Genomic DNA, 26,702 nt, shown 5'->3' on the forward strand with positions numbered 1-26,702 from the left:
CCCACACCAGTTTGGAATTATGATTAATAGAATGGTTATTTATTTAAAGGGGAAAAAACTTACAGATCACCATCCCAGACAACAGCCCTCTGCGCAATCAGGAAGGAGTCTAGTCGCCTGAAGCGGAGCAGGAAGTAAGAGAGAGTGAGGGGGGAAGTGACTGCGTTTTTAAAGATAGAGACCATGTCCCAATGGGCTGGTATCTCAGCGGCTATTGGCTGGAGGAGCCAAAGGACCTCCCGCAACAATTAACTATTGCATTTGTCCAGGAGCATGTCAAAATCTGTAAGATCTAATCATCTTACTGCAATAAAAAATATAAACTAATACTAAATATCGATATCAATGTTTATAGAAAATAAGGTAGGCAGTAGGTTCCTCATTCAGATGCCCAATTTTTTCACAAAATCACCTTCAGTTTCTCCACAGTGTTCTGAACTGTCCTCCCCCATCGCTGCCCAGGCCACATGATCAGTACCTGTTTCTGACAGCCATCCCTCTGCAGCTGGGATTGAAATCACTTCATTTGTCAACAGAGGGGCATTATCTGCTGCTATTCCATGTGGCTTCCAAGCCTCTGTCAAATTATGATCAGTCTGTGCAAGGCAGGCTGCCCGGTGTGTGAGCAGACCCCCTTTGACCCTTGTGATAAATGGACCAAGCAGATTAAATGTCCAAATGCCACAATTCAAGTGTAAATGTGCAATACTCAGCAGAGTTCACAGTTCAAACAAAATTGGCCTCTGTTCTTTATCCTCATGGTTATGGTCAGATAGAGAGTAACAGAGCTATAATAAAACTGGTCACACAGACAAAAGCCTTTAAAAAAAAAAGTCAACCACATGATAGATCTGAAAGTCTAGAAACTGTAAGGCTGAGGTATTTAATATGGATGTGATTAAACATGACAACCCTTGTGTCTGTCAACTAGATTTGCTTTATACATTCTTTCCACATTTAGGAATAACACAAATTGTGTGTGAATGTAAATATGCCTTGGGATTTTAGTGAAAAACTTCACATGATATTTAATACTTGTTGTTTGTTGTTTGAGTAGGTGTCTCTACTTATCCCTGGTTGTTTTGGTACTCACTACGTAGAACAGGTTGACCTTGGACTCACAGAAATCCATCTGTCCCTGCCTCTCAGGTGTTGGGATTAAATGCCTGTACCGCCACATCCAGCCAATACTTAATTGTTATGACTCTCAGTATGTTCTTCATGCTACGAGTTTCTACCATTTTCATTAATGAAATGGATGCACATAGGCCGACCAGGAGCTCATGGTGACATAGGCCATTAAAAAGTCAGGGTTAGAACTGAACTCTCGATTCAGTACATTTCACTCCCTAGTGGCTTAAACTCACTTTATGCAACTGTGACTAAAATGCCTCAGACAAATTGAAGGGAGGAAATATTTATTTTAGCTCATGAAGGAGGTGGAAATATGTGCTGCCTTCCTCATCATGGACAGGGAACAAAGAGAAGGAGAGACTGGGTACCACATAGAACCTTTAGAGGCATCCTCCCCCCCCCCACAGTGACCCACTCCGTTCAACTAAGTTTGCCACCTCCAAAAATAGTGTCGCCAGTTAGGAACCAGGCATTCAACACATGAGGCACACTGGGAAAGGCTTCATATTAAAATAATATGCTAGTCATAGGAATTTATTAAGAAAGACAATAAGCTACGCCAGAATCTAGACCCCCTAAGTTCAGTTAGAGGACAGTACAGGACACGGAGTCAAACAAGAGGGAGATACTAAGTTGAGAGGAAACAGTATCTGAGGTGAGGATTTGGAATGAGTTGTTCTGAACAAAGCCAGGTACAAAAGAACACCACTATTCAAAAAAGATAGAGAAAATAAGGTCCATGATGTGGGGCAAGTTATATTCAGCAGAGGATTGTTAACTACTCTCTGCACACCAGGCAATAATGTAGGCACAGAAGGAATATGAGTGGAAAAGCCCAGGAACCTGAAAGAGTATGTTGTGACCAGAGGGATGTATGTGGTGTAAATAACAGTCAGCCATGCTAGTGGTGTGTAGTCGTCTCCCTGCAGATCATCCTGGTGATTGTTTGGGCTACTACTTATCATTCCATATTTTTGCACATGAGAAGTGAGGCTGAGAGGTTTAAAAATGTACCATGTGCATGAGAGCCAAGACCAGGAATTCAGATGTTTCTGGCATAGGTCTAGGACCCCTTCCAAACACTAGATTTCTATAGCATGATATAGAAGAAAGACACATAAATGACTGAGAGATGGACAGACAGGTGAGAGAGAAATGATAGACAGAAAGGAAGACAGGCAGACAGGCAGACAAGTGATAGATTAGTGACCTAATATCAAGAAGGAAAGGTAATAAATAGACAATAAATAGGCGATAGATAGATGATAGATGGTATATAGCTTATAGATTTATAGATAGACGATAGATAGATAGATAGATAGATAGATAGATAGATAGATAATATATTAGTAGCAACAGGAATATAAGATATTAAATAGTGAGCCTTTATGAGGTTATGTGTTGGTGTGTTAATGTTGAAATTGACCAGAGCTGGGATAAGTTCCCAAATACTCAAAATTCCTGCAGATTTTGTAAGATCAATTTTTTTAACTCCAAAGAGGCCAAGCAGGACTGCTTCTATTTCTTCTATTGCAAATTGTGTTTTTCACTTGGATTTGTAATAAGAGCCCTTCACACTTAAGCTATCAGAGTAGTACTGATCAGGGCACAAAGTAAAATCAAAGAGGTCTGGTCAAACTTGGATTTAGAAAAAACGAATGAAGACTAAGTGTGTTACATGCAATATTTATTTGAAATACAAATTTGATTGATGCCCCCGTGTATGTACTAAGTCTTGCAGGGAAGAAGATGCAACGACCCCCATGAAGTCACTAATTTTTATTACAAATTTCCAGGGGCTTTCCAATGTCTGAAATGAATGACTCTGTGGTGGAAGCCTGAGGCTTGCTATTTGGAACACTGTTTCATTGGCCTCTCGCTTCTCTCTCTTGGATGGTGCATGACTACTTGCTTGCATATATGCATGCAAGCATTGCATGTGTGAGTGCCCTGCATTGTGAAAGCCAGAATTGGTGTATAAGGTCCTCTTACAGTTGAAACCAAAACAAAATATTAAGACAAAAAGATCTTTCCAAAGCCAGATTATTTGCCAAGGAGGTAAGAAGAGAGTAGAGAAAATTCCAGAAATATTTTAAAGAGATATACAAATAATCTTCTTCCCAAGAATATGAGCCATACAGCTAGTTGGGGGGGGGGGGGGGTGTTTATCAATCTTTAGAACAAAGTAACCGAAAACAAGTAACTATGGATTTTATTGAGTACAGCTGTTCTTATTATTGAGCAGTCAACAGGTAAGAGCCGGGTGTTGTGCTGGCACTGAAGAAATGGAGATAAAAGGACTGAGACTTCCCTCCTCATAGTTTAGTGGAGAAGACGAAAGAACGCACATATTTGAACTATGGCATAAAAATGTGGACATTGCTTATAGGAACAAAAATCCTGCATCTCTGTTTTCCTGTGAAACCAATTAGTAGCACAGGTAAGTTCAAGGGAACAATCAAGTTTTTTGTCAACATAACTCAGAATAAAATGGTTTTTATTGGATTAAACATTTTCTTAAATTGGTTGTCTTCTAAACACGCTGGAGAGGAACCACACCCGTGCGGTAACATATTTGGAGTTCATTAAGCTTTGTAAAAGAAAAATATTACACACACACCCCCCCCCCCCCCCGTGAAATCTAGCCCACTGGTCCATTTTCCAAAAGAAAATAAGAGGACACGGCCTTACCCATGTACACGTTGTATTATGTCAGAAGTGAAGCAGCAACAGGTCATAGAGTACTGAAAGAGGGAATGAAGCAAGTTAGTTGCTGTTAAGCTACAGCTCTGTTTGGTTGCTTTGCTGCTTTCTTCACTCTCTCCTCCTCCTCCTCTTCCTCCTCTTCCTCCTCCTCCTGCCAGGTTTAAGTATTATTGCATTTTTATCGCTTGTTAGGGATCAATCTCTGCTTTTAATTTGAGAAAAAGAAATGAACTTAAGAACACATTTTCAAGTTGAAAACTGAAAGCACATTAGAATTTCAACTTAACACACCCAGGCTACTCTGTGTTCCTGATACATGTGCTAATTACCAAATACAAAGCTGGAGGAAGTGCCCAGTGCACAGGAGCTCCTCACAGTGTGAGAACTTGGGTACTCTGAGTGCCCACATGCAGGGATGCCAGCAGCCGGCTGTCTTCAGATTAAGTGAGTGATGTCAACTGTGAATTCTTACTACCTTATTTGATGGTTGCTTCATTTTTGGCATAATCACACAGTCTTCAGTATATGAGTCTGTAGTAGAGTTCTAAATATCTGTTGAATGTTTCTGTCTCCTTAGTCCTGCTCAGCTCAGCAACCACTCAGTTGAGTGGCCTCAACTGAGGGCCTGTGGGAATAGTGGCACATAAGGAGTTGTTCTTGGCCTCAGAGTGTTTACACAATAAATAAGAAACAAGCAGTTGAATGCTGTAAGAATTACACAGAAGGCATCTGGCAAACATTCAGGGACATGCCAATCAGGCAAGAAATTAAAGTCTTCGATGTAGCAAAATGCTAAATCTTAGAAGATGCAGCATTGACAAGAAGGGGGGGAAATCAGAAGGCTTTTTCCACTGGAGAAAACTTAAGCAGTCATGAGACGGGAAACACAGCTTGATGCTTACAGACCAGAACAGAGGTTGGATTTCACACAGGTTTTCTGGAGCACTACAGAGATGCCGGGTAACAGTGGACTACTTGATATGCCGAACTTTGATTTAGTGAAGCATCCTTTAGGAGGTGGGAGGTCCTTGGACAGGGAACCCTCACTGCTCTTTGGGCTGATGAGCGAGGGTGACTTGATTGGGGGAGGGGGAGGGATATGGGAGGCGGTGGCGGGGAGGAGGCAGAAATCTTTAATAAACAAATAAATTAATAATAAAAAAGGTTTTTGGACAGAGTGATACAGGAAGAAATGCCTTTAAGAGAAAGGAAATCCTGGAGGTCAGAAATTCAGTTCAGAGGCTCGTGCAAATGAGGTGAAGGATGGTGAGAGCTGTAGTGGTAACAGAAAGGGGGTAATGTTTGAGGAGGGAAATTAAAAATATACCTCTCTTGATAGCATAGATTCAAATAAATCATTGCCATTTATGTTAACGGACTCGTATCTTGACCCACATTACATTCACAGGGTAATGCTGAAGGAAGAAATTGACAATTAACTCAATATGAAATTCTAAACAAAGTGTTTTGAAAAAGTTTGCATCCTGGAACTCCATGTATGGGACAGGAAAGCAAGAGCGGCTCCATAGCTTTTGTCACAAAAATCCTTAGGGTGACACTATGTCCCATTTCCCTCCGGCTCATCATCCTTCCCCAGGTTGTTTATAGTTCTTCGTTCTCACCAGCAGTCTGCTTTATCTTTCACAAATTAGCACCTACAGTTTTTGAATTCCACTAGCAGATGGTCCTGACACATACAAGTCTCACCTCGAAAACATTTAGATTTTTAATCAAGATGCTCTTTGCCCAAGTGGCTTCTTCCCCAGCCAGCTTAAATAGTTTGAGGCCTGAGGCATATCAACGAGGCTCGGGTGGTTTGCCTGTTGCAGACAAGCTTCATTCCCCAGTCGCCTCAAACTCCCGTATATTGCTCACTGTGAATTACAAGTACCAAAGAGAGAGGTTGCAATAAGCTCTTCATTGTAAAAGATATCTTGAAAAAGCACTTTTTGTTCATATGCTACGGCTGTGAAAGATCTAAGAGGAAGGTGGGCCTCTGTCCTATGCTAGGAGAATCAATACTGTGACCACAGTTTCTATCAACTACAGAGTTTCTTCTAGCTACTCCCATTATAGTCCTATTAGATACCTGTTCTTCTTTCTATGGCATTGTAGGTCTTGATAATCTTTCTTGAATGCAGCTCAATTTTAAATATATGGAAAGTGCTGTGCCAGGGCTAAGGGAACATTAGCTGGCTCACTAACCATATATAATTTTTTAAAAATGTTATGAGTGATTTTGCAATATATGTCTGTGTACCACATGCATGTCAGTGGCCACAGAAGTCATAAGAGGGGATCAGATACCCTAAGACAGAAATTATAGATGGTTGTGAGTCACCATGTGAGTGCTGGAAATCAAACTCAGATCCTCTGGAAGTGCTCTTAACCTCCGGGTCATCTCTCCAGCTCCAGAACCGTGTGTAATTTTTAAGGGTTAGGTACTGCTCTAGACACTGTAAATAAAAGGATGCATCCTGCTTGCAGAATGTCAATGCCCCTGGAGCACATGATCAAATTGGGAGGCAGCTAAACTGTTGGGTACATCTTCCAAGACATAAGGCTCACAATGAGACTCCAGAGACATGATCTACCAACTGTTTTTGAAGCCTCATAGAAGAGATAATATTGGATATGAGTTCCCAAAGAATGATTGTCACAATCCAAAAATCAAGGAGAGTAAGTCCACAACATGCTGCCAAGGTCACAAGAACTACTTTGTGTGGCTTCTAATACACACACCAAGATAAGATGCTAGCACCAGCACAGGGATGGGGGACAGGAATCTTGTGAAACCCAGAAAATTATTGGCTATTAGGTTTAGGGAGGGCTCTCTCAAATGAGAACTGCACACACTCAAAATGAACAACTGGCCTTGTATGAGGGCAGTGCCTCAGCTCCCTTTTCTGGTCCAACCTTCTCGAGTAGAGGTAAGTTTCCAAAATGGTGTTTCTAGACTTCTTTTGCAAGACAAAAGACAGAGAATTCTTAGAGTTGGTTGTTTCCATCCATTATTCTTTAATTGGGCAGTTTTCAATTTGTGATGTTCATAACAATATACCAAAGTGTGGTACGCAGACCATCAACATAAGACTTACTTGAGAATTGTTGGCCATGCAAATTCTTGACTCCCTTTATAGAGATTCTTTTAGCACCATTTTTCATAGATTCTTGGCCAGTTAGTTGGTCAAATACAAATTTTTTCAACGATAGTAATACTTCCATGGGCCTCAACTTCCTAGTCTGTGCCCTAAAGCCAACTTCAGCATTTCCTTTTTTTCTTTTTTGATTTATTTATCCATGTATTTTATGACCTATGTCTTCATGCACACCAGAAGAAGGAATCTGATCCCATTACAGATGGTTGTGAGCTATCGTGCAGTTGCTCAGAATTAAACACGAACCTCTGAAAGAACAGTTAAGTGCTCTTAACCACTGAGCCATCTCTCTAGGGCCCCAACTTTAGCTTTTATGTGGTAGCCTCCTCTGTGTTACTGTAGTCTGCCGAGTGTGATATTCAGCTCATTGCTGTGCCCTTTCCTAGCTATTGACCTTTCTCATCCCCATTTCCTGTATCTTTAATATGGAAGCCACAATGTATATGACTGTGGCAGAGCACAGACTTGTGAAGATCAGAGAGACAGCACAGAAAACCTGCTATAGTGTGCTCTGACCCTTGGAGAAGTCCAGTATTGGCAGATGTCCATGATTGTTCAGCCGGTTATACACTAAATCAGAAAAACCATGTAACAGATAGCTGGTACTCCTTGGATACCTCACTCAGAGTATCTAAACTAACTAAACCAGCTCTATAAAGTATTAAAAAGTGGTCCACGGTGTTGATTTGAAGTGCTATCATCTCCTTTCATTGTCTCAAGCTCCTTGCCTCAGAACTATGTAAAATCAGTACCACTAGGGTCCTCTCTACTACTAACTATTCCTCCTCCCAGAGCATACTTGTGCTTGCTTCTACTTCAAGCCCACTGCCCATTGCAAAGGCTTATAAATACGGCCTCATATATGAAGACATTGAGAGAATACATTTCTATACCATTATAATGTGTACTGAGATGACTTCTAAAAAACCCTAACTTAAGAGAATAAGGTTGAACAAAAACTAGTTGACAAATAAGTCGCCCTGAAGGCTCTTGCATCAAACATCTCTTTGGGAAGTACATTCTAGATCTAGCAATCACCTTCACAGCAGAATTATGTTCAATGTCTCTCTGTTTATTTCCATAGTACCAAGGAAAAACTTGAAAGATGTAATCCTTCAACAAACTCCTGTCTTCTCTCTTAATGGGGCATGATATTTTTAGTGTATGTGTGTATGTGTGTGTGTGTTCATGTGTGTACGTGTGCATATAGGCCAGAGGCCAGCGTCAGGGGTTCTCCCTAATAACTTTCCACACTAAATTTTTGTGACAGGATCTCTCACTGAGTGACCATCAGTTCCCATAGAGTCTCCCATCTTTGTGGCCAGAGTGACCAACAGGTCCCATGGAACCTCTCATCTTTGTTTTGCCCACACTAGGATCAGAGGCTCGTGCTGCTTGCACTGTTCGGTTGCTGATTCCTTGGGGCTGGGTAACCAGTCTCAGGTCCTTATGCTTCTTCACCAAGCACTTGGCCAACTGAGCCATTCATCTCCTTAGACCCAGGCACGATGTCTTAGTGCACATTTAAGTTACTTTGGCTGGGATGCTTCCTGAGACAGGCATATGGAACTGGACATAGTCTTTTTTTTCTGGCTCCACATCGCTTCATCCCACACCCCAACACACAGACTCAGTTCTTGAAAGAATTATTCTAGAACTTGAAGGGGAAAAGCACCATGAAATGATAGCTTCCACTTGCTGTGGGAAAGACAGCCCTGTATTTGGGTTCACTATGGATGGGTTCCACTGTTTCTTCCCATCACTATTGCTGAAAGTGCTACTGTTGGCAGCTCAAACCAAATTAACATGTGATATTAGCTTAAAAAACTGTCTCCTGTGCAAAATATTCAAAGTAAGTCATGCAAATTGCAAAGACTGGCCTGTATAACCAGGCCGGGTGATACTTAATATACTGTGGGAGGGAAAACGAGGTGCCCTGCTCAGATGTGTTCATTGTCCTGCTGTGAGCCAGGTGGTTTGATGAGATTTGTACACTTCAGGAGATGAGACACTGGAGACTCGTTTGTCTGGATTCGTTGCCTCGCAATCAAATTGTGTGCTGTGTGTTCATTTGAAATTCCTGGTTGCCAAGAAATATCAGTTCTTGCCTTTATCATGGAGTCCTATGTGAATTCTTTTCAGAATATCACGATGCCGTTAAAACATGGAGTTTTCCATTACTTCAAATCCAGCCTCTTCCACATAACTTACAACTTCAATTTTGGTTCCATTCCAAGCAGCTTTCTGCAAAACAAAATATTTTCCTTACTTGTTTTTCAGAGAACACCTCATTTCTTTGATTTTTTAATTGGTTTGAAGTAACTTTTAAATAACAATAGTATGTTTAGCAAATAAAAAAATAAGTGGGAAGAAGAAAAAAATATCCGACTTATCTCCCAAATATACCCTACTGCTTCTCAGTCCTTTCTAACACATGAAGTATGCTTTACATTCATGATAAAGTAACAGGGACACACAGCTTTAGCTTAACAATTCATTCCTATTATTGATATACTGCCAATGGGATATATCCCTGAAGGTGTAAATCATAAACAATCCCACACCAGTTTGGAATTATGATTAATAGAATGGTTATTTATTTAAAGGGGAAAAAACTTACAGATCACTGTCCCAGACAACAGCCCTCTGTGCAATCAGGAAGGGAATCTAGTTGCCGGAAGTGGAGCAAGAAACAAGAGAGAGAGGAGAGGGAAGTGGCCGCTTTTTTAAAGGGAGGGAGACCACACCCCAGTGAGCTGGTATCTCAGCGGCTATTGGCTGAAGGAGCGGAAGGAGCTACCACAACATATCCCCTTAGCCCTTGCATAGGTCTACGATTTTTTCTTTATAATATCATATAATATTTTAAGTATATTTTGTAATTTGGGGGTCATGTTGTTGTTTTGGGGGTTGAACCCAAAGCCTTGTACATATTAGGCAGGTATTCTCTTTGGGAGATACACCCCCAGCTTGATGTGATCATTTAAAATATTTCCATTATATTCCACTCACCAATTGCAATAATATAAATTTGAGGCTAGAGGTAAATTCAATTGGTAGAGTGCTTGTCTAGCATTTAAAAAGCCCTCACTTGCATCTTTAGCACTGAATAAATCCAGTATGGATGTCCATGTCTATAATCTCATCACTTAGGAAGCAGAGGCACGAGGATCATAAAGTTAAGATAATACTCAATTATATATCCAGTTTGAAGCCACCCTGAACTATATGAGACCCTGTTCAAAAAAGATAAAAAGATTCTAGCACATCTTTGGAGCATTTGTTTTTAAAGTAATTTTAATATAACACATACAGACAGAAATAATTAGAAATTATGTTTAAGATATCACTTGTAAAAGATCATCCTATTTTCCCTCATTCAACAGTTTTCAACACTCATTTCATTTTAGATATGATGCTATGTATTAGGCATAATCCTAGAAACACAGCAGACATGTTTCCTGAATACCATATTTTATATTATTTATAGTGGGCATAATAGAGGGAGAAACCCTCTCTGGTTACCAGTGAAAAAAAGTCAACTAGAAACTCATCTCTAATAAGTTTGAAAGCTCAGAATGAAATCTAAAAAAAAAAAAAAGAAAGAAAGAAAGAACCAAAATGTTAATTGTCTATTGGATGTTGTAAAACAGTCTCTATGCCGGTCTAAAGAAGCAAAAGCCCGCTTGGCAACAGCTCCAGGATGACTGCTGTCTTCCAAGCCCATGACTTTGAGCATTCGTACCAAGTACGGTGTTAAAAGTCACAGTGAGCCCCTAACGCCACTGTTTTGCTTCTGTGCGTTCAAACAAGGGATCTTGTTCTTATTATTCAGACTGTGCAGTGTAATTCAGACTCTGCAACCTCCTCCACGGCATTTGCCATGTGTGTATTTGAAGTAATTTTAGGAGGATTTATAGTGTGGTGCCGATGTGTAGAGTCTAAGCTAAGCAAATACTGCACCATTGTCCATCAGGGCTTGATTACCACAGCTTTTGACATCCACAATGGATCTTGACACAAATCCTTACCCTCACCATGAAGGATCAACTGTCAAAGTAGAGAGCTTCATTTTCCACTCTTCAGGTGCTCTCCAGGCACCATAGTGCCAATAGCACTAATGGGCCTTCTTTTTCTTGTATCAAATTCCCCATGGGTGGAATGGGTGGCTGGAGCACACTGCTGTGTGTCACCCAGCTGTGGACAGCTCTCCACTTGCTCACATGCAATCTTAGGTTAAAATCTCACAATATAATATTACATTTTACTTCAGTCCTTAATTCTCTGTGCCTCCCTCGTTTCCACAATCTTTCATATAAAACTCTGTAATGGGTGCACAGAGAAAATTATCCTGAAATCCAAGCGGTGTTGACATTAATCCTTTGCATATTCTGAAACCAGCCTGTCTACCCTAAGTCGTTATTCTACACATGACTTGATTTTAATTAATAACAAACCAGAAGCTCAGAAAGTAAGCTCTTAAGCCAGTTTCACTCACCAACCTCAGAATATTAACAGAATCCTCCCAGGCTCTATAGGGAAATTAGATACCAACCTTCAACTGCTCCATTAAGAGAACAGGACAAATGACTGTAGTGTCATGTCTAACCTCAGTGTGTTTTCCTCTGCTACAACAAAGAGGAATGAACAGTGCACACTCAGATGAACAGAAGTAGATCCACACAGGGCCTGCTCCTTTCCAAGGAGCAACAGGTAAGCCAGCATGGGTGTGCTGTTCTCTCAATGCAGAATTCGAGGAAGAAGTACAGTGTACCGTGTCTTTCTGGCCAGCCTCGGTTTTTACTTCAGTAGTTTAGTAGTTTTCCACCAAACTCAACTGTAAAAGACTCTATTTTTTTTTGGGGGGGGGGTTACTGAAATTAACTATCTTGATGAATTTTTCATCAGTCTGTCTTTTCCTGTAACTGGACACGAGATGATTCATCCGCATCTGTTGAAAAAGCTTCTAAGTCTGTTAAGAGAATTCCTTGATCTAAATCAGAGGTCAGTAAATGAAGCCTAATCTGGCTTGTCATCTTTCATAAGTAAAGTTTTATTATAAAATAGCAATGAAAATTCTTTAGTACATTTTATGTGGATACACCCTTTATTAAAAAAAATTCTACCTTAAATGTATATTATGTCTTTATAGGAAGTGTTTGCTGCCCTTTATTTCAATAGCCACTTGACTGAAAGATAAGGTCAACAAAGTGTAATAACTATACGCAGAAAATCTTGAAATGTTGCTGAAAGTAACTAAAAAGACCTCAATATATGGAGATGCTGATAGTAGTATTACGATGTCACTTTCTTCCCAGATTAGCCATAAAAACTCATATTTACCATAGACTCCCAGATTCTTGCCTTTAATCCCAGCATTTAGAAGGCAGTCAAGTGGATCTGTGAGTTTAAGACCAGCTTGGTCTACACAGCAAATTTTAGTCAAGCCAGAGCTACACAGAGCCCCTATCATTGACTATTAACCTTTCTCTAAATGTAGAGGCAATAATAACGTCTAAAACTAATTACAGAGAGAGAGGTGGAAGGAAGGGAGAGGGAGAGAGAGAGAGATACATATAGTTATTGATTGGTGCATCTATATATACAGCGAGAGCTTGACACTCACCGCAGGGCACTTAGAATATCACCTCTATGTGTCTTTAAACATTACCTCATAGTCAGTGACCACAAGGAGATCTTTAATGCTGCTCTTAGGGGCTGGAACTGGTGGAAATAGCTTGATCCATATGTGACACCTGAAAATAGGAAGGAATTGGGTGAACATAAACAGTCCTCTTGTCTTGATTTCTACTCAAACATTGACTAAATCAGTTCCATGTGTAACCGTGTTATAAGTTGGGATTTTCTGTTGGTTAAGATTTCTAAACATCTCATCATCATTGAAATCCTTGGAATGCTGCCAGGTTTTTGAGCTTCCTGGAGACAGGGAAGAGGAAACCCTAACAGTTTCACATCGGGCTCATTGCCAGGTCTGACTTCTGAAGATGGGTCAGCGGCATCCTTTGCTTGACTTCTCATTCACTCCTCATTCTAGCTTTCCTCCTTCAACAATGACAAATTCACAGTTTCTTCTCATCTTTCCTTTCCCTTTGAACTGCTGCCTATCACCCATGGGCATCTAAATATAACATGTTAATGAGTAATATCCTTTAATAGGGAAGTTATTTCCGAAGTTGTTAGGCTAAAACAGAACTTTGCCTTAGTGATTGAGAGAGGAGGGGGTGCAGTCATTTGCAGGCTGCACAGTGGGATTTGAGATCTGTGCAGCCTTTAGAGAATCTGCATTTGACATAAGGAAAGCCACTCTGGATCAGGTACCTGAAAGCCAGGCAGAGGTCAACCCTTGACTATTGAGACCCATATGTGAAGGCAGTGTGGTGACTTCAGACATGGGTGGACTGCTGCCTTTTTATAGGAGATGGCAAAAAACAAGCAAGTACAAAAGGGGAAACTGTGAAAGTAAAGAATACAGTGGCAAAAATCTTGGTAGAAATTAAGATAATGTTAGCAAATTTGAGGAGTGTGTCATAGCTGAGGACCATGCTGTGTCCTGTCTGTATGTCATGTTTTATTTCAGCCTGAAGCAGCATGCTGTAAACTCCATCTGATAATGAGCCATGTGTAAGGGCTGCACTGGAAAGTCAGTTCTTGAAAGTAAGGAATACCTACACTCTGCAGATGAGTGAGAAAATTAACAAGACAAAGCAGGCGGTTGCTGGAAACACAATGAGATGCCATTCTGCCAAGAGCTTCTTCTCCTTTCCTGGGGAGAGGGGGAGAGAGAGAGAGAGAGTGAAAGCAAAGTCAGAAACGGGGGGGGGGGGGGGGGGGGGGAGATAATCAACATGATAAGGATGAATCATCAGAGGGCTTGGTTTATGTTGAAGGTGCTGGGAGGTGGTAGACGAGGACAAGTGATTGAACACTGAGACTTAGGTGTCTCTTCTGCTGAAGAAGCTAATACCTATCCCACAAGGTTGTTATAAACAGGAAAGGAAACCACGGTAGTGGGGCCTGCCCAGTTCCCACAATTGTTAAGTCCCAAAGAAATCACACAGAGGTCTACATTACTTATAAAATGATTGAGAAGCTCAGGCTTCTTATTAACTCTTATAACTTATATTAGCTCATTATTCTTATCTGTGATTGCCATGGCTCGGTACCTTTTTCAGTGAGGCAGTCACATCTTGCTTCTGTGGCAAGCTCACAATTGTGGAGGAATGGGCTTTCCTCTTTCCAGAATTCTTCTGTTCTCATTGACCCGCCTCTACTTACTGCCTGGTTGTCCCGCCTATATTTCCTGCCTTGCTACAGGCCAATCAGTGTTTATTTAAAATATAATTGACAGTATACAGACCATGGTCCCACACCAGGGGTCTTTTAATTATTATTTATTTCAGCAGGAGTAATTCAACCAATCAACCAGTCCACTTCTACCCTGTACTGCCTGGATACTAGAGCTTAGAGCATCAGATGAGTAGTAGGGTCTTAGGTAGCAAAGCTACAAAAGCATAAGGCTACTAAATAACTTAATTACACTGTAGTGAAACTTTGTTTTTACCCACTTGAGAATGAAACTTTTAAAGAAAGTATGACAAAATTTTACAGTTATCAGTGCAGGTGTTAGAGTCTACAATGAGCACTTTACAGCTGTAATTATCCTCAGAGCGCCTTTAACCCTCTTCCCCTTTTCCACACATCAGGAAGTAAAACGTTGTCATTGTCAGCACAGGAAGTTTTCCGCACACTATCCTGTCCTCTAATTCATTCCTATTCTGTATTCAAGGGATTCTTCTATGGACTTTAAAGACTACATCCAGACTGTGGGAAGGAGGGGTGTTCGGTGTTGTGTGTCTGTTGGATGTCAGGAAGGCACTCCTGAAAAACCAAAGGTCCCTCACTAAATGTTGTTGGGAAAAGTAGTGTCCTTGTTAATTTGCCTTACTCGCTTTCAGAAAACAAAAGCAAATCCTCGGTTATATTCAGTTCTCTTTCCTGGGAAAGAGATGACTCATTCATTCATTCATTCATTCATACATACATACATACGTTCATACATTTAGCAAGTGTCTGTTAGGCCCTTGTCAGGTACACAAGTTACTGGGACACAGGGGTTAAGAGAGTACATTTGGTACCTCCCATCCTGCAGCTGGGAGTCCATCAGGGGAGATCTGCAGAAAGCAAATAATGACTCAGGCCATGATTTGATGATAGCTGTACTATGTAGGCATTGTAGTAAGGTTCAAACAATGCTACATGTGGAAAAAAGGTTCCAAACCTCAGTTTGTTATAATTTCTTCTACAAAACAATAAATGCATATAAACAACAATTTTGAGCCCTTGTGACTATCTAGGTTTTCAAAAAACAAAACAAAACAACAACAACAACAAAAAAAAAACCACTTCAAGTCATTCAAAACCCACACACTGTTAAGTATCACAGGAGAGAGCTGTCTGGACTTGATGCTAGTAGTTCTTGTTTCTCCACATCTCTTTCCCAATACCTTCTTGGCATTCTTGGTCAGGTTTCTTCTCTACCTTCCCAACGCTTTCATCTCTTCCTTTCTGCTTTCAAATATTCAGGGTCCTTCATCTTGACTAAGCTATAACACTGTTCAGTCATCTTCCACAGCTCTCATCATATACTTTCTGCTCTCACTGCCCAGGCTAGTGTCTTGAATAAAGATTCAATCTGCTGTACTGTCATGCCTCAGTAACCATTTTTGCAGTCCCTGGTAATGTCTTCCTAGAGCAACCCAAAAGACCCCTTGTTTCCTCTCCTGACTTGATGTCTTCTGATCTCGCCCCTAAATTTATTCTTCTATTTTAACATAACCTTTGTGGAAGGGTCTCAAGTACCCCTAGACTGACCTCAAATTCAATATGCAATGGAAGATGGACTTGAAACTCTGGTTTTCCTGCCTCCACTTTTTTTCCTATGTAGTGCTCTACCACACCTAGTTTATGTCATACTAGGGATCAAATCCATTGCTTTATGCATGCTAAGCAAATGTTCTACCAAGTGAGGCACATCCCCAGTCCATCCTTTAAAAAAGTTTCTTAGCATATGTTAATTGCTCAAGATCTCAGGATTCATTATGACATTTTTATATATGCATAATATACTAACATATCTGCCCCATTGCCATCTCATTTTGAATTCAACCTGACCACAACTGAGCTAAGGGAAGCCACAGCTCTTTCCTGAGATGGCCCCATTCTTCTACGACACTTCTTGCTTTTAAAATTGTAGCTGGTCCCCAATTTTCAGTGCATCCCTTGACTGTTTCTGATCAGTATGCTCTTTGAGCACTAAAAAGTATGTTTTTCAGGCCTATCTATTTTAATTCCATGAAACACAGTGTTTTCTTTTGTCCTGCCCTTGCCCTGACTTGTAGCCATAGGAATAGATTATACAATCCCCATAGTACAGTCTCACAAACTCATTGAGCCTTTTGCAAACCTGAGAATAGTCACAACCAAATTTGTGTTCATTGTTTCATCAAACCTGTTCTCATCCAGGCATGGTGCTGCTTGGCAATATTCTCAGAATTTTAATTGCCAAGGTAGAAGGATGACACTCCTTCCCCATGGGAAGTAGGGAGAGCTTGCCTCAAAACAAACAAAAGAAATTAAAACAAACAAACATAAATTACTTCTTTCACCAGCTTCTCCATTTCAGTCTCTACCCTTCCAAGACCCAGACCCGAATCCTTGGAGTTACATTGATTGTTTCCAATTTTAATAGCCCCTGTGTCTTCTTCACCCTCCTTAGTATATGAGCTCTATGTACAATCATACATGTAAGGCTCCATGCTTCTGGTTCCTTCATCTATTCTTGCCTAGTCTGGAGATAAGGGTTCCAGACCCAGCTTTTGGTAAAGGTGGACATCTTGGGGCTTGGTAGTCTCACCTCAAACCAAGTTAAAACACAGGCTCCTTCTCATCCCTCTCCCACAGATATGTTTTTTTTTTTCTGGTAGTACTTATTCTACCCAGGGCACCATCACGTCATTACTCAGCCTTTAAACAAGATTAATTCTACAGAAGCAGGATCATTAACTCCTAATAGTTTGAAAGTTATAAAGTATAAAAATAGAAAAGTCACTCATAAGGATTAACTAAGAACTTACTCTCTACAAATATTTTATATGTCCTTTTTTTAAAAAAAAATGGACACAATGTACACCTTTAATTTATTTCCAGAAGCCACTGTGTGCATGGAAAAACTGAAGTAGGGAAAGGGAGAGAAGTCACCTGAAGACACACAGCTCTCAGCTAGGGAAACTGGAAACAAAGCCCAGGATTGGCTAATGTCTGAATCCCTAAATGTAATGTAGGGTTCCCAGTGCATTCTTCTCCATCTGTAAAACCGTGGGTGTGCTATATGTGCTGGGGCTTTACTTAGTGTATTCTAGGTGTCTCTTTGCTCAGAATATTCTAGCTGTCTCTTTGCTTAGGGTATTCTAGGTGTCTCTTCGCTTAGTGTATTCTAGGTGTCTCTTTGCTTAGTGTATTCCAGGTGTCTCTTTGCTTAGTGTATTCTAGCTGTCTCTTTGCTCAGGGTATTCTAGGTGTCTCTTTGCTCAGGGTATTCTAGGTGTCTCTTTGCTTAGTGTATTCTAGGTGTCTCTTTGCTTAGTATTTGTAAGTGTCTCTTTGCTTAGTGTTCACTATGTATTTCTTCAGTTACTATATTCTAGGTGTGTATTTGTCATTAAGGAGCACCACCACCACGCCCCAGCACCACTGCCTTTGTTGCTGGATTTACTTCACTATAGTAAAAGTTGTTTTGCATCAGATTATATATTTACAAGCCTCCTCTCTAACTGATGTTGGCTGCTCTGCAAACTCCCAGTGTTCTTGACCTTCCCTAGTTATTGGTTGGACTGAATCAATTTACTAAAATCCTAAGCTAGGGCTGGAGAGATGATTGAGCGATTAAGGGCTTATACTGCTTTTGCAGAGAAATTTGCTTCCCAAAACCCACATTAGGTTATATAGAGCCATCTAGCTTTGTAGAACCATTCATGGCTCTGGCTCCAAGTGATCTGATACCTTCTGGCCACTGAAGACACCACACATATGTACATAAACAAACACTCAGACATACCCACATACGTATACATTAAAAGAAATCTTTAAAATCCTAAGTCTGTCTTTCTTTTCTTAAGCGTTTTTGTATCTGTTAAAAGCAGACATTAGCACATCCTGGAATAGTGAAACATATCTGTCACTCCAAGATTTGTGGGGCAGAGGCAGGAGAATAATCATAAGTCAGAGGCCAGCCTGGTCTACATTGTTAAATTCCAGGCCACTTGGGCTGCATAACGTGATACTATTTGCTGTCATTTGTTTTTCTTTTCTTTCTATTTTAAGAAAAAGGCATGGATAGTCACTAACCGTATTGTCTAAGTATGATACAAAGACAAACAGCAAAACGTTGAGTCTGTGAAAAGAACAAAATGTGTTGTAAATATTATCATGGTCACACACTCAATAATTTGTGGCTTAAATTGTACAATACCCACTGGTCTGATATGCCAAGTCCTGATAACAGTACCGTTTGCCTTCTGACCATGATTACAAAAATCTTTTCAGTTATCCCACTGGTTCATTCACCTTACTTCTGACTTAGATAAGTGTAGGTTATCAGTGAAGAAGCAAAATCATGGAGGCAACTGATTTTATTTCATCCAACTTAAAAAGAAAGTTCTCATTATGTGGAAATTCCTGGATAGGAAGCAGAGCCGTGGGCAGTTCACCGTGTGAAGAGTAGAACTCATGCTCAAGACCATAAGCATTGCGAGCTTGACCTTAAAGGAAGTATGCTGGCAGGAGAATCCAGTGCAAGAAAACTGTTCACTTACTGTTGAGTAAAAGTGACTCGTCAATTACCAGCAGTTCACTTATGTAAATTTTATTTCTGCTGCTTTTCAACATTTCTGCCTTTTTTGATGGGCAATTGTAGGTACCAGCGTACATGTGTGTAGATCACGGGACAACTTGTACGTAGGTACCTTTCACCATGTCTGTATCAGGGATTGAACCTGATCATCAGGCTTGGCAGCAGGTCCCATTATGTACTGAGCTACCTCACCAGTTGTTTTATCAATGGAAAGGAGAGAGAGAGAGAGAGAGAGAGAGAGAGAGAGAGAGAGAGAGAACAATGATTATAAAAAGATGAATCCATGCAAGGACCTTCTCTTGTCTGGTTGAAGGAATAACAGAAGATCAGGTCCCACCGATTCCAATACTCTAAAAGCTGAGATGTTTTCGGATGTCATGGAACACATGACCTCAGAGCTTTCCTTTCCTTATCCCACAGGCAAGGCTCTAGGCTAGATCTTCAGGCAAGGGCGTTAATAGGGTGGGGATAGAAAGTAAAAAGAGAAAGTTCTAGGTGATGTGAATCACCTGTCTGACTTAAGGGACATTTCTTGCGTGCTATTCATCTTGAGTCACAGATGTTTTTTAAGAAAGTGCTGCGCACTCTCTTGCTCAGTTATACAGAGATGAGTTTTTGAGAGGGGAAGTTGCATAGCCTGTCCTGTGGAAAAGCCCACCAGTCTATCCGCCTCATTTCTGAGTGCTGTGGAATAACCCTCTTGCACACTCAATTTGTCAGTCGAATTGATTTAATAAAATGCTGATTGGCCAGTAGCTAGGCAGGAAGTATAGGCAGGGTGATCAAATTGAGGATGATGAGAAGGAGAAAGGCAGAGTCAGGAGATGTCAGCTAGCTGTCGAGCAAACAGGACATGTGAGAAAATGAAGGAGCAAGCCATGAGCCACGTGTCAAAGTATAAATAGAAATGTGGGTCAATGTAAATATAAAAGGTAGCTAGTAATAGGCCCGAGCCATTGGCCAAATATTTATAAGTAATAGTAAGCCTCTGGTTGGTAATTTGGGATGCAGCGGTCTAGAGAGAAACATTCCATTACATCTGGGTCCTCTTCAGACCTTATCAACTCCGCATATTTAGAAAATTTGGTCATGTGGTTCTGTTGACTTTGATTCCCATTATTTCTGACATCTCAGCCAGTTGTCCTTAAAACAAGGAACCTCATGGAAACTCTGTGGAAAGTGTACAGTAGGTAGGATGGGATGGTGACAACAGAGGCTAGGGAATCTCTAGGTGATGACAGGCTAGCTTCCTTTAGCTGCTTCTGACTGCCTTGGAAACTCCATCAAATGACTCACATCTTGGTGCTGCAGTCTCTCTGGCTCGAGAATTCTGTGATCTATTAGTAGAGACTGATGGCTCTGCGGAGGTGAATTTGATTCCTAGGCCTATTCTGCCTTAGTCCATACAAGTTTGTACCTTGATGGCCTCAGTATTGATTTTGAATCTGACTCTGACTCAACAATAGGTTTCAAGCAAAAGCACTAATTAGTAAATTGACGGAGCTCTTCACATAAAGCAGCCCCGCTGTGTCTTTAAACCGGCAGGTGGCGGGAAAAGTTTAAATGGCATCAACAGGGTTGGGTAATTAAGATGGTGTCAATATGTTAGTCTATGATACAGGCTTTAACTAGCTTCCCGTGGCGTTCCTCTTTTTGGAGGGTGAAGCGCTGCTGTCACTCAGGAAAGGTTCCCAATTCAAGCAAAAGTCAAAAGTCACCTCCTGTGACTGAGCTTTGGATGGCAGCTTTCAGGCGAGATCAACTGACTGAAGGAGCCAAGGAGAAAATAACAAACAAAGGGCAGGGCAGCAAAAAGGCTCTTAGCAAACCCGCTGGAAAACCTGCAAAGCTGGGCTCTTCCGGTGAAACTGAACCCAGGTATGAGACAGTGCAGCAAGACCTTGGATGCTGCGCTGTGTACATGAACGACTTGACAAGTTCTGGATTGAGTGGGAGTCTGGTGGTTTTCAAAACCCCTGCCAGGCCCAGACGGGATGTATCAGAACTGGGAAGGTTTCCTTCTCCTCTGCAGAGCTCCCACAAACCCGGAAATCTTTCCTGGGAGCATCTCTGGAGCCTGTTTCTGTGAACCTGCTAAAGTGGCTGCAGGCTGGCTACACAGGGTGCCGGGGCCTGGCAGATGTAACTCAGAGAGAGCGGCTTGGGCCTAGTTTTGTCTCTTTCTACTGAGGTGACCTTCCTTGAGCAGTGTATTTGTTTCACTTTGTGTATTGCTTCTGAAGATGGGGGTAAGAGTGAACGTGTTAACACATACAAAGTGCTTAGCATCTGCGTCAGTCCAGAGTAGCCGATCAATCCATGTTTGCGGTAACTATGATAGGGATTAACGCATTGTGTCAGAGCAAAGGCATCGAGTTAATTTCCCTAGATCCTCAAGGGAAACCACAATTGCAGTGCTGTCAGAATCCTCAGGTCAGGAGAAACAAACACCAGATAGTCTGGTATAAAGGAAGGAAGGGTCAGAAGTCAGGGTTAGTCCCATTTCTCAAGAGTCTGAATTAGCTGGGCAGTGGTGGAACACGCCTTTAATCCCAGCACTCCGGAGGTAGAGGCAGGCAGATCTGTGTGAGTTCGAGGCCAGCCTGGTCTACAATAATCCCAGCATTTGAGAGGCAGAGGCTGGAGGATTTCTGTGAATTTAGGGCCCGCTTTGGTCTGCAGAGCGAATTGTGGGACATCCAGGGCTGTTACACAAAGAAACCCTGTCTCATAAAATCAAAAACAAACAAAGAATTTGAATTAAGATTGGGCTGGTGAGATGGCTTAGTTGGTACAATTGCTTATCACAAAAGCCTGAAAATGGGCATTCAGATCTCAGGAACCCACATAAAGGCCTAACACATCAGTCCAGGTATTTGTAATCCTAGCAAAACCCTGCAGAAAAAAATGGGAGGCAGAGAAAAGAGAATATATAGAAATCCGAGGGCTAGCTAGCCTAATGTTTACAACTACAAAGAGCCTAATACTAGAGCCAATACCCAAAGGTTGTCCCCTGACTTCCACAGTGGACTGGGGCTCATGTGGAGGCCCAAAAATGTGAGCCTAGTTCTACCTTGTCTGATGGTCAGAGAGTTTGGAGGTTGCTCACATCTGATGACAACAATCAGAGCTACACATCCTGCCTCAGGATGTGGTTACTTGCTTCATTTGACATTAAGATGGCTCATACAAGTAGATCCACTCCATCCTGACATGCGAGCGTACTTCTGTTCCTTCTTTTGTAAGAAGAAAGTTACCTGGGGAGTGGCTGCTTTCAGGATACTTGGTCTAGGGTGGCTTCACTGCCTAAACAACAGAATGCTAATGGCTTGACATCTCAAAGTGTTGAAGCAACTGTATGGGTTGTCCTTTGTGAAAAAAGTCTTTAATTGCCTTTTTCCCCCTTTTGTACTGGGGTATAAAAGTGTACGGAAAATTAAATTCAGGTTATTTCAGTATTCACTGAAGCTCTCTCCCGGTACTATTCTATGATCTCTGTTTAATTATTTTCATGTCTTCACACTCTTTACTTATATTTCTGATCCCCGCGCTCCCACCCTGGCAAGAGGTATTTTTGTTGAGGCTGGTCCCCGACAGGCATATGCATGCCCATACTCACACCCCATAAACAAACACACGAACACATGCACTCACACATCACACACACACAAAATGAATATAGTACACAACATGGACTTATTCAGACAAAAATTGCCTGCAGAGGTCAATGGAAATAGCCACAGTGCTTGGCCTAGATGGAGCCTGAGCAGGACAAGAACTAGCCTAATGTTGCATCTCTGCAGCAGTCTACATCCCAAGCCAGGTCTATCTCTGTGCCTCAGTTTCTCTGGCTGGAACATCACAAATGGGACAAGGGGCGTCAGTCAGCATACATAGGAGTAAAGACAACCTTTTTGCCAAGTTCCAGGCTAAGGCCCAGCTCTTACCAGCTTTGAGAATACCCTTGTCTTCTTTTCCCTATCTATTTAGTGAAACAATGATATTTGGGCTGCTATTCTAAATACTGTAAGCTTGCCTCTCACAGGGCGAGGCCCAGGGATAGAGTGCATACTTGATCTAAATTGTTAAGCATAAAGGATTGATTGGTGTGACCACCAAGAGAAGTGGTCACATCTGATATAAAACAAAACAACACAAACCAACCAAACAAACAAAAGCTTTGGCATAAAGGGACAGAGCCTTAAAGCTTACTGCTACCCTTTCTTTAAGACAGTGGGACAGCCCACAGAGCCAAGGTGATCCAGCCTGAGGCTTACCAGGCAAGATTCGTCCAGCCTTGAAACCACAGAAGCCTGAGTCAAAGGAAGCAGTTTGCTTCTACTACAGGGTCTACCAGCTGAAATCCCCTGCTTTCAAAGAAAAACCCGAAGTCACAGGTGTACAGTAGCCTCTCTGGGGCTTTCCTTGTCGCTACTGCACCACCTGCTTTCATCCCCAAGCATCCCTCTGTGTTGACCCAGAGCTTCCCTCCCTTCTCTCACCTCATGAGGCTTTGAATCAGCAGAAGTCTTTTTGGAAGCCCAAAGAAAGTGAAGCTGGATTTTTTTTTTTGTACCTATTTTCCCTTTCTTCTTCCCTTTCCTGGTTTGTTACCTTGTCTCACTACAGTGTGAGAATTTAAGAAGAAATGGCTGGGACTAAGGAGAGAGACAGAGAAAGGCAAAAAGACAGACAGATAAAGAAGAGCCTGGGAGAAACCTAAGGCACAGAAGAAAGAAGGGGCAAGAACTAGAGCTTGAGGCTCTCTGGTAGGTTGTAAAGCATGAAGAAAATACACTCAGTGCTATAACATACCCCCATCTCCTCCCAGCTTTTGAGACCATGCACTTCAGGTAGAGGTAAATTGCTTCACACCTCTGTGATAAACACCAAGTCAAAGAAAAAAAAGTCTTCCCTCCATCCAGCCCACACTCATACATGCCACGTTGGTTTCTGCTTTGCTCTGATCCCCATACATATCGCACACACACTAACTCACATATAGCAGGAAAACGCAAGTTGAGCCCTCCAATGAGTAGCATGTCTTTGTTGCTGAGGGATTTTTCCCAAAGACAGCAGCAGTCACCCTGTGGACAGTGACCACACTGCTGACTGAGTGATGTGAAAACTGCTGTGGCTGACTCTTGTTCTGCTCCCCGCATAAGTGCATCCATCTTAAGCCTGAAGAAAGCTTTTGGAAAGCACACGTTTTCACAGACTTCTAGTAATACCAGGTCCAGACTGGCAGATACAGTCTTCAGTGAGGGTGAAGCAAACCCATTGTTGACATGAAGGGGGCATCCAGTGATTGTCAGTCTAACCTCTTACCAAGGACACAGCTACAAATAAGTGCGGCCAACACTCTCATTTTCCATAGAGAAGTACTGCTTGCTCCACAGTCTGTATCAGAAGGTCACAGAGTGGAAAAGAGAAGAAGATGTGGAAAAAAAAAAAAACAGTAAGTTTCAGAGACCAGGGTCTAGGACACAAAGATTTTTAGTAAACAGATGGCAGAGATAAGAACAGAACAGAACAATTCGGAACTTCTAGTTTGAGAAGGAGAAAGAACTTGAAACTGGGAAGTTCAGCTCTTAAAGCAGAAGCCAGCTGCTGGAGGGCAGTTGATAAGGGTTACTGATAAAACTGCTACTTTTGTTTACTTATTGGAGAGAGACAGAGAGAGAAACAGAGAGACAGAGACAGAGACACACAGAGAGACAGAGAGAGAAAAGAGAGAGAGGGAAAAAGGAAGGAAGGAAGGAAGGAAGGAAGGAAGGAAGGAAGGAAGGAAAAGAATCTATACTCTGAAAATCCAAGGCAAGAGGGCAGATTCAAGGCAAATCTCAAGCAGACAGACAGAGTTTATTTACTGCTCACTGCATCTACATCCCCTGTGCTTGTTGGACTGACCGAGGACCTTGCCAACCAGAATGGAAGCCACTTCCCGCAAGCCCAGCTCCCACCATCATCAATCCAATTCCCTGTGTCTCATTCTTCATGAAGTAGCCTTGGGCTAGAATGGGTTAATTAGTTAAACTATTCTAATTTGCTAATTGGTTCATATGGCACTTATTTGGGAGAAATTATACATTAATAACTACTTCTTGGCTATTTGACAATGATTGAGTCATTTATTATCTTCAGGCTACCATTTCCTTACCTTAATTAAAATAATGGGGTAAACATACCACCAAAGGCACGGGGTGATATTTCAGTTGAGCCTGGTAGTGAAAATCCAGGAGGGCTCCTGGGACCATTTATAAGGTGAGGTAGGAGAGGTGGAAGAGTGTCTGAAGGAAATGAACACAGCAGCAAAACTGCCTAAGAGACTGCAAGCTGAGCGTAATTATTACCGCAGCCTCCAGGGGTAAAGAAGAGCCATGCACAAAGTCCCTGAGGGGCTTGGACTTCCTACTATGTTTATTAATCATCTTGATGAAAACGGAGAGTCTGCATTGATTAAATTCACTAATGATCTTACGCTGAGCAGGGGAGTAAATTCCAGAAAGGATGGATTTATAAGGTAAGCACTAATATTAATCAGCTCGTCTTCATGAAACGGGTGGCAATAAATGAAATAGGATTTGCAGTAGCAAATGACAATGAGGTGCACCTGGGTGTCGGGGAATCTAATGAGGCCAGATCCAAGCCAGGAGGCAGTTATTCTGGAAGCAGTAAGAGAGAGGGAGAGTGGGAAATGAATAATAAGTTAACAGCAAGCTTGAAATAAGCTCTTCAGATGGATCAGTCTTACTCCCAGTCCTTTGGTAATGGATGTTGGCCAGTGGAGCCAGAGCTTGAAGAATGGCAGAGTTAGAAGCTACCAGAGAATGAAGCATCACTTCTACAGGCGAGGAAACTGAGGTCCAGAAAGGTCAGGTGTTAGGAATTAGGTCGGAGTAGTAAAACCCAGACTAGCAAGCTCCTTCACTCAGTCCCCCATGTGGTGGCAGAGACTATCCTCCCTCTTACAGCCCGAGTTTATTCTCAGAATCCCTCTCGGCATTGAACTGTGTCCTCTGATTACCTAGCCATCTCTGACTTGGATCAATGAACTACGTCCCGGCAGAGCCATGGCTACAGATCTGATTTTGCATACTGCTGTTTTCTCACCCACTTGAGTTCTAAAGTGTCAATAATCAACACAGACTATAACTTCAAGACTCAAGCGCTCAGCAAACACTACTGATTTCTTAGTCGGGCTTCTGACCTGAGGTCACGTATCGCCCCAAATTTGTTTAGGTTGCAATGTAGAGACAACAATGAGAAACATCAACACTTCAGACCAATGAGGGTTGCACACTTGAGAAACACATAAAACATATATGTAAAAAGAATCCATGGAGTACAAATAAGTGTCTGTCACAGGATTTGACAAAATGAATAGATCTAGTTTCGAAGTCCCTAAGACTAATGAATCTTAGTTCTCTCCTGGGGCACAGAGCAAGTTTTATTTGTTCAAATAAAGTGTTTTTGAGAGAAGTCCTGTGTGTACCAGGTCAGTTTATTTCAGCTGGGGAGAAAGGGAGGGTCAGGAAGATTCACCTCAGAAGAATTATGAGGTAGGTGAGTCTGTCCATCTTTCGGTTCCCTCTGCTTGCCTTTCAGTTCCTCTCCCCAGGAAGCTCATGATGCTGATGCCGCTCTGCAAACACACACACACACACACACACACACACACACACACACCCCAGTGCTGTCATAGCACCGAACAAGGCAGTGTTGGTTGTACATTGAACAACTGTAGGGCATGCCACAGGAGTTAGGGGCAGAAT

At 41.7% G+C, this 26,702-nt stretch overlaps 1 protein-coding gene across 1 annotated transcript in view; it reads right to left on the reverse strand.

Annotated features, from left to right (window-relative positions):
- Positions 1 to 9,155: 9,155 nt before the first annotated feature.
- The window catches only part of Il5ra (interleukin 5 receptor subunit alpha), a 30,002-nt gene continuing 12,455 nt past the window's right edge, over positions 9,156 to 26,702 (reverse strand). Inside the window, exons 8-10 of the mRNA XM_041644597.1 lie at positions 13,689 to 13,782; positions 12,670 to 12,754; positions 9,156 to 9,242 (exon numbers count right to left, since the gene is read on the reverse strand). Coding sequence (XP_041500531.1) covers positions 9,156 to 9,242; positions 12,670 to 12,754; positions 13,689 to 13,782 — 266 coding nt within the window. The remainder of the gene's footprint in view (positions 9,243 to 12,669; positions 12,755 to 13,688; positions 13,783 to 26,702) is intronic.

Source organism: Microtus oregoni, unplaced genomic scaffold (assembly GCF_018167655.1).
Source record: "Microtus oregoni isolate MIOR12 unplaced genomic scaffold, Mior012 000002F_ref0000024, whole genome shotgun sequence".
NCBI classification, from domain to species: domain Eukaryota; kingdom Metazoa; phylum Chordata; class Mammalia; order Rodentia; family Cricetidae; genus Microtus; species Microtus oregoni.